This window comes from Paramormyrops kingsleyae, chromosome 10 (genome assembly GCF_048594095.1).
Source record: "Paramormyrops kingsleyae isolate MSU_618 chromosome 10, PKINGS_0.4, whole genome shotgun sequence".
In the NCBI taxonomy this organism is placed as follows: domain Eukaryota; kingdom Metazoa; phylum Chordata; class Actinopteri; order Osteoglossiformes; family Mormyridae; genus Paramormyrops; species Paramormyrops kingsleyae.
In genome coordinates this window covers 30,342,314-30,351,115 of record NC_132806.1, presented here as the reverse complement: position 1 = coordinate 30,351,115, position 8,802 = coordinate 30,342,314, and the positions used below count along the sequence as shown (strand labels likewise).

Below are 8,802 nucleotides of genomic sequence, written 5' to 3'. Positions count from 1 at the left end.
CAGTGCCGTTCATGCATATATGTCATCGGAGGGCCCAGTATCCACTGTTTACGAGCATGGCTCTGTGGAAGTACAGATTGAAAATGTAATATCACGGAATAAGTTATCGGGCAGTGTTGCCATGAATGAAAATGACTGCGATAAACTAAAAGGAGAACTTAAGAAGCAAAATTCGGGTCCGCAAAAGCACAGGCGCGTGGCTGCAAATGCAAGGGAGAGGAGGAGGATGCATGGACTGAACAGGGCTTTTGACAAGCTGAGAAGTGTCATACCCTCACTGGAAAACGAGAAGAAGTTGTCCAAGTATGACACTCTTCAAATGGCACAAATTTATATAACGGAATTGTCGGAACTTTTGGAAGGCGTTGGGAAACCGGATCGTAGAAGCTCCAGCGCAGAACACAGCGTGCTTGGTAATCAGGGTAAGAGGACGGAACTGGAGCCCCGTTCCCCCGACAGCGTTTTGGGCAGCAGTATTAAGTACCCGGCGGAATCCGCGCAGCACCCGCTGCGGTTCTTAGGGGAGCCTCGAGATATTAACGCGTCTGTCGGACATCTGATCATTCTGTCTACAACAAAATCAGACTTGTCGATCGACAACAAGAAGGTGGCATCATCCAACGGCAGCGACGGGGAATCATCGCATTTCAGTGACTGTGAGGATGCTAACTTGGACAGGCATTGAGAGCTGTGGAAGTGGGCAGACTGGATAGATCCTCAATGGGATTTTCTGCTTTTGACGAAAGGGACATTGGTGATTACGTTTATGTGCATTGATTTCCACATCAGCTCTGGAAACCTTGGATGATTTAACATCTCTGTTAAAATAGAAATCAAGTAGTTTAATAGCTACACATGTTGTATTGACAAAATAATCGACTGTTAGCCTACACTTAATTAGTCGTGTAGAATTAAGGGCACAAGTTCTGAACCTAATGGGAGGGAGAAACTAAAATGTATTATTTATAGGCGTACAGTATGGATTCATGTACTCCTGGCGCGCGGGGGGGGGGGGGGGGGGGGTATATTAAGGTTATAAAATAATTTATAACAAGATTTATTCAATCTGCTTTCTGAATTTCGCCTGTTATAAAGTGATTTCACATTAACATTATTTTAGAAAATTAATTACAGATACATTAGTTGCACTTTATTGACAAAATATATATTACTATATAATCGTAGAGACGTTGTCTATAGATAGCAAATTGGTTTTTGTTTCAACATATGGATTGCTAGATTTTCTTTCAACATTCAAAACGATAAAGGTATGTAATTTGACATTTCTGTATTTTAATGTGACTAACAACCAGTAATCGTTATTCAAGCTCTTCGTTAAACATTAAATAAACGGCTGGTACATCTAACTCTTACTTGTATTTGTTTGTCTATATAATCTTCAAATTATATAATATTATAATTTCGCTTTTACTTATAAGGTCAATATAACAATTTATAATTATTTTAAATATATATATAAATATATCTTTAATTAAATTAGGATAAAAGGATAACTAAGTTTATTAAGTCCATAAACCAAATTTTGAACATCAAGTATTACAATATGAATCCAAAAATAAAGTATTAAGTTACCTCTGTGGTTGAAAGAAAAAGAAAGTGGCATTATCAGATCTGTTCTTTACCAGGATCCTTTTTAAGCTACGTTTCGAGTGATAAAAAACTGCATTAACTAATAAAAACAAAAACCAGCAGAACGCTATTGGTAACAGCCAGGGGCATAGACAGAAACTCTGCCTCCCGGCCAGCTCCTGAGCCTTATATAATTTGGCACTTTTACATATTCACGGTCCCCAGTAAAGTTCCCGGCCCCTTGAATCTGCCGGGATCGAGAACCATGCCGTACTGCGCCCCTGGTTACGCAAATGTTATTAAAACCCTAAGAGCCAGTGGCGTGCACAGACATTTTGGGGGGCAAGTGCTCCAGGGGGAAAAAAGGGCACTTTTTGCATATGTGGAAAACCTTTTCTTTTTATAATAAAAAAAACGCACAGGTTAAATGCAATTTGACTTTTATTTCAAAACATTCTCTAAAAATCAAAAATCACACCTACTAAAGACAGTCAAAGACATTAATTTCAATCTTACCAAAGTAGGACAGTAGTTGACGTTAGTTATGGAAAGGCTAATCCACAAAAACGGAGAAACGTCCATAATTCTATTATTCATAATCATGTCAAGGTTTTAGGTTTTTCTGCAGTTCCATCTCTAAAAAGTGTGATGTCTTCCCGTCACTGACTTCAGTTTGAAAACTTTGTATTTATTCACAGATTTCCGTGAGATCATCCTAAAATTTGTAACGAAAAATGGGCTCAAAAGAGCCCTCTGCCTAACGGCATGTAGCCTATAGCATAACGTGATATTTTCAATAGTGTATGCAAAAAGGTCGGAATTGATGGAGAGTGGGGTTGCCTAAATGGTTTAGGTTACATTTTAAATGTGTCGTTTTTTTGTTTATCCATATGGATGGATGGAGGGGGCAAGCTGGCAAAGTTTGTCATGTGCAGTTTCTGACAGGCTACTTCACAACAAAACAATCGCAGGTTGGTCTTAGAGGGCAAACAGAATAATTTCACTCGATTCATGGGTTACCTGACTGGTTGGGAAGGGAAAGAGCTGCCGTGTTGTCCGCCGTGGCTCCCAGTCGCTTTAGTTAGCCTACTATGCCTACTCCAAGTAGTCCTATGTCATGCCGCTGCTACACGCCCCACAACAAATGAACTGCAAGCGTGTTCACGTGACACGGTGACAGTGAAAAAGCGACAGGGTTCGGGTGTCTTTGAAGAAGGGGCACAAATCAAGCCATTATTTTCACACCTTTTTAAATCGCGCAGCTTTAAAAAAAAAATAAAAATCACGTCTTTCAAAAGGGCACTTTTTTGGACTGAGGGCAAAAGGGCAAGTGCTTCAGCACCACCTCGTCTCTATCTGTGCACGCCAGTGCTAAGAGCCCTTTGATTCGGGCTCAGTCCTGTTGCTCCTGGTGCCTTGCGCTCATGTCAGTCTTTGTACTTGTCCTTTTCTAATGTTCCTTTGCTTTTAGTTTTGTGGTGCTTTTCCCGGAACCTTCTTAGCGCTATGTCCTTCCTAAGTTTGTCTCTTGACGCTCCAACGTTTTTCCTGAAACGTTCGTAGTGAAGTAGGCTATATCTTCCGTAAGCATGGTCTGAGCCTCTCAACTCGCTCATCGCTGTTGTCGGCTCATACCGCTGATTTAAAATAAGACTAACATAGTTAACGGTACAATTTAATAACCAAACATCACTTAAAAATAACTGATCCATGTGTTAAATGATTTTGTCTGATATATGACTACAATCTTTGTTAGGTTTGGTCCTTGCGCTCTGAGTGCACAGCGAATTGTCCTCAGTGACGCGCGGATTCATAAAGATAGATAAGAAGCGCGCTGTTGATCATGAATTTATTTATTAATTGGGAACTTGGGGGTTTGCCGATGTTAGGGTGGGCGCTTTCCTCCAGTTTCCGACACCCCTAGAATGCACACACCTCTCCAATGTGCCACAGTATATAAAAAAAAATTGCAGGTACATTTACTAATATATTTAATATATCTAATATATTTCCTCCAAAAATAGGACATTCTCTTATGTTAGTAGTACGCAACTTTTCTTTCGGCTATTGGGCCATTACTCGTCCCCGGATCAATGACATGCACACAAATTGGGGCATGCAGGTGTTTTATAGAACAAATAAAAATAAACTGGTGATACTACAATCTGGGGAGGGGGGTTCATGCACCCAGTCAGCAAAAATCATATTTACGGTTTGATGATTCAATTTAACTTTCTATTTTATTTTTAGGTTCTCAGCAGTTCTAATTAATGCAATATTTTGAAGCATTCCTGCATTGTTATATTTATAGAGAACACCACTCAGGAGGCTGCATGGAGGGAATAATCGACTCTCGAGCCATCGATGTCAACCAATCAGGTGTTCCGGCGCCTGTTAAGGTCGCTCTTAAGAAGCTCTCCCTTAATCTTTTAAGAGATTGTTAAGTAAACGGATGTAGGAAAAGAAATACCTTTTGTAAGATATATCTATCGAGAATAAGACGACAAGAGTCATCGTTATCGGAAACACACCATTGTGCGGTTTATCTGATTTTTTCCCCCCAATTTTGCCAGCCATCCGTACTAAATTTGATCTCCACCACACCGGTAGTTCTCCTGTCTAGACAGCACCCCCAAAGTCTGTGAGGTAGAAAACCTGGTGGTTTGGCCATCAGATTTGGGGTGCTTCACGTCTGTGTTTTTTTCACATGTATATAAAAGCAGTTTCAGCAAACTAAGAATCCACATTTAGTCTGCTGTACCACATCTTTGAAAACATCCATCCATTTCAGCTGCCATAGGCAGAAGGTCACTATGGCTGGGATGGCAGTGGTTCTAAAAGTCCAGATCTCACATTTTTAGTTACCCAGTTCTTCCTTCTCCTTGTCTTGATAGCAAAATGTCTTGGCCGTATCAGTATACTTAATTCAGAGTGGCGTCTGGATCTTGGCCAGGTCCTTGAATAGGATGTTTGAGAGCCTTTCCTTGAAGTCAACAGGGATCTCAGTGGTGGTAACAATGGGTGTGGTTTCACTTAAATGACTCACACTGCCCTCCTCCGAGTTCTCATTTCTGCTTGTTGATTGGGAGTTTGCCACAGAATTCTGATATTCTGAGCTGCTGCACTTCTCCAGATCTCCTTCATCCAAGCTGCCCTTTGCTTTGTAATTCAGAGGAGGCTTCTTCGTAAATGCATCGTCGATTGTGTCGTCAAGGCAAATGCTCTCAAGGGAGCAAAGTCTCTCCTCCTCCTTGTAGTCACATGTGGTCTCTTCTACTAGCCACTCTTTTTCGTCTTTTGTCCTCAGCACTGCGTGTGACTGTCTCTCTCCAGTGGGTATTTGTAAAATGGAGTACTCCATTGTCTCTGGGAAAGATAGGGGATAACTGGCTTGCTGCAGAGGAAATATGCCAGTGATGTCTGGAAGAACAACGTTTCTAGGTGGTAGTGTAGGAAGGGTTTTGTCTGGACAACTGGGCAGGGAATCCATCTGGTCTCTCGTCTTGCCAGAAACTTTGGTAGTGGGGGGTTTAGAGCCGGCCATTGGTTCTGCAGTGGTGGCACGGTGCCTGGCGATAACTTCTTCAATGCTCCTGTAGATCTGTGCCACATCTTTGGACAGAAATGTGAAGTGACCTTCTCCTGACTGACATCGCCGTCCAGCCTCAATAGTGATTGTATCCTGGAATGACAGGGGCACAAAAGCACTGCTTTCATGTTATGTTATATGTTTCATAACAACTAATATGCATTGGCCAATTAAATAAAAACAAAACACAAAAAGAGCAATATGCGAAGAATAGTTTTGTATTAGCATGTGAAACAACAGCAGAACCAGCCCTAGACTAGAACTATAACTTGAGTTATGATCATTTTTCATTCTTTCAATAATTGATAGCCTGGATAAATATTTCTGTCTGGAGTTACCTTGTCTTGGCCATAGCGCCTAAGAAATGGATACGGCCAATGGTAGATAGTTTGTGATGTCACAGGGTCCAGTAAGTAAATGGCATCATCTCTGAGGGACAGTAGGTAGGGTCCTGAAAGATTACATCGCACTGCTGCTTCTGTCTTCTGGATGCTGACTTTGTACTGGACTAAGGGAAACACAACAGGCAATTTGTTAAAAGTATTTCAGTTTTAACACCAAAAAAGAGTATACATTAAGCGATAACTGCTCTCTTTCGGCACTAGGATATGTTTGAATGTCTATACTAGGGTTTCCCAATCCAGTCCTCAGGGACCCACCGTTGGTCCACATTTTTGCTCCCTCCCTGCTCCCTGCCAGACAGTCCACATTTTTGCTCCCTCCCTGCTCCCTGCCAGACAGTCCACATTTTTGCTCCCTCCCTGCTCCCTGCCAGACAGTCCACATTTTTGCTCCCTCCCAGCTCCCTGCCAGACAGTCCACATTTTTGCTCCCTCCCTGCTCCCTGCCAGACAGTCCACATTTTTGCTCCCTCCCTGCTCCCTGCCAGACAGTCCACATTTTTGCTCCCTCCCAGCTCTCTGCCAGACAGTCCACATTTTTGCTCCCTCTTAGCCGGGACTGTCTGTGGGTCCCCGAGGATCAGATTGAAAAACACTGGTCTATACTATTATTTTGAATTTATAATTATACTTATATAATAAGGCTTATGAACTGTCACTTGTCTAAGAGCACGGGAAATTATTTGATTATTACCAAAGTATTGAAAAATAAAAATCATTGGCTTAGTTTGACAAATGATTCAATTTCAAATTTTGCGGTACTGCCATGAGCAGTGCAAGGACAGTCTTTAAACACAAAAGCAGCGTTTCTTGGCATGCTGGGGCTGTCTTCATTGTTTCATCGTTAACGGAAAACTGAAAGCTGACAGCGAAGAATCCACAAGAAGTTGACAGCCGCCCTGTACAACCTCTGTGGCAATTGTGACGTCTTAGCGTGTTTCACAGCTGTGTGACATTCCGGTGCTCTGGGTGCCTACATGGATGCAAATGCCTACATAACAGAATTCTGAAAATTACCCACGGATTAAAGGTAATTTTACAGTTTTATGTTACAAAGACAGCTTGAGATTTATCATATTTTATAAGGAAGTATACGCAGAAGGAAATGGCTTACAAAAAATGTTTAAAATTTGACAGCTTATCATCACTGTATTAGTACATATCCTATTACACAATAGCTGCCTTATGTCACACATACAAGAGAATTTTGCACAATTACATCCAGCATCATCGGTAGCTTAAAGAGAGCAAGCTGACTTCGCACCTGTTTTCCATGAAGAGTACAATTCATTCTCCTCCATCAGCATTTCCTCATTTCTGCTCCACTTCTGGTTTCCATCACTCCACTGCATATTTGGGCAGAGCATTGTGAGAAGGGGGTTAACGATCACTTCTGCAAGAACGGCTTCCTTTCAGCACGTTGGGGTTTTTTTTTTCTCTCTCCGATTTCTAAAATCCATCGAGTGTGATAAGGCGTTGTCAGGTGCGGTCGAGGTGTGAACGTTAATATCGGACATGGATGTCGAACAAGAGCAGCACTCAGTTAACCACACGTGGTGGAACATATCAGCAATGCAGGGGATGGACTTTTCGCGACCCTCCTCGCATATTTACACCTACAGTTTTCTGTGCAGCGATGCCGCAGACCACACCTGGAATGCTAGCTGGCAGATCCTGGGGACCCAGTCCTCGTGGGACTCGGCGGCCAGTGCGTAGGTGCGCTGGGTGGTGTTCAGGTAGAAGGCCACATGATCTGGGGGGCAGCTCTCTTCCGGTGCGGGGCAAATACTGAGGCAGTCGGCCAGCCGGATCACCCTCCTGCCTGCCTTCCAGATCCCCGGTTTCATCTGGCCGTCTCGCACGACGTACAGCTCCACGCGGCCGATGCCCGAGGAGCTGGCGGGGAACAGCATCATCCAGATCCTCTTCCAGTTCTTCTGTTGGACGAAAAAGACCCACATGGACACCTCAGACATGCGTTTCCGACTGCTACTCTTTGAGAAGGTGATGACAGCCATGACACAGCTGGTTTAAATGTTACTAAAAAACCTGATAAATATACATGGAACACAAGAGTATTTTCACAGGTAGTTTTAGAGCAATTTAACTGAGATCCAAATTATTACATTTTAAAGTGGGACAATATCAGTCAAATTGGCATCCGCTCCCATCCGTTGGGTTCAATAGATTGTTATGCCGACATGTGTACTTGTCCATGTTTCAATATTCAATTAGCCTAATATTTGTAAATATAAAATAAAAAGAGGGCTACACTTTTAGTCTACTAAGAAATTAAAAAAGGAACTAGCAAAATGATAGTAATTTACTTTTACGAGGCTTGTGCATTTTTGAATTTAAAACATTATAATTCTGTTATAATATTGTTAAATGCTGTTAAAGGTATTCATGGTATGGTTTTGGTTATATTTATACAAAACACTCAATACTTAAAAAATCTAGAGGTCTTAGAAAATATACATGTGTTTTGCCATAGATACATAGCATAAATCCAGATACTTAAACATAATGATATACATTTATCCAGATACATTTTACATTGATTATTTTTTGCTATGGTATAATGTCGGCCAATATGACCAGACTTTGCTCTACTTGTGCCTGTTCACTGCAGTCACTGCCTGTTGTAGCCCAGCCTTGTGTCCTCTGCTCTGCACAGGACAGAATCCCTGAGCACAAAAGGCTGCTTGTAGGTGAAGTACTGAATGAGCTTCGCTACTAATCATTTTTAAGTTCATATGCCTGAAAGGTGTCTGATGTTTTATACTGAGTGCATAGGTTCTATGTATGCTGAACAAAAATTCTGCAAGTTCAAGGAAGATTGAGCTTACCTTGCCAAATTTGACAACCTGAAGATACAGCATGCCCTCCTTAGCTGGGACTTCCATACTTAAGAGAGGCGCGGACAATCAGAGCGGAGCTTCTTTTCTGGTCAAGACGGTGCCTCGGTGGGAAGGAGATATATTTCAGCAGCGGCTGCTGTCTGCTTCTCCTCTATCACATGCAGCAGGGGGTGGGTGGGGATTAGCTGAGACTCAGCACCTCCCCTGAAGAATGATTTGCTTAACCTTCCTTCCGTATGTTTTTTTTTTTTTTATTATTATTTTGCAAACCACTGGCTCAAGCTACAAAATCAGGACAGGAAACACTGCCCCTCAACTGGGACTTCCCACGCATTTTAGAGGCAGCTTCCTATTTTACAAA

The 8,802-nt window shown here is 42.1% G+C and overlaps 1 protein-coding gene across 1 annotated transcript; it reads right to left on the bottom strand.

Moving 5' to 3' along the window:
• Window positions 1-2,013: 2,013 nt before the first annotated feature.
• On the bottom strand, window positions 2,014-8,655 carry dok3 (docking protein 3). Its single transcript, XM_023838810.1, has 5 exons — window positions 8,430-8,655; window positions 7,233-7,517; window positions 6,845-6,926; window positions 5,518-5,687; window positions 2,014-5,272 (listed from the first exon to the last, which is right to left on the bottom strand). Exons 1-5 carry the CDS (start codon window positions 8,484-8,486, stop codon window positions 4,517-4,519), a joined length of 1,350 nt encoding a protein of 449 aa, XP_023694578.1. The 5' UTR covers window positions 8,487-8,655; the 3' UTR covers window positions 2,014-4,516.
• Between the last annotated feature and the right edge of the window lie 147 nt (window positions 8,656-8,802).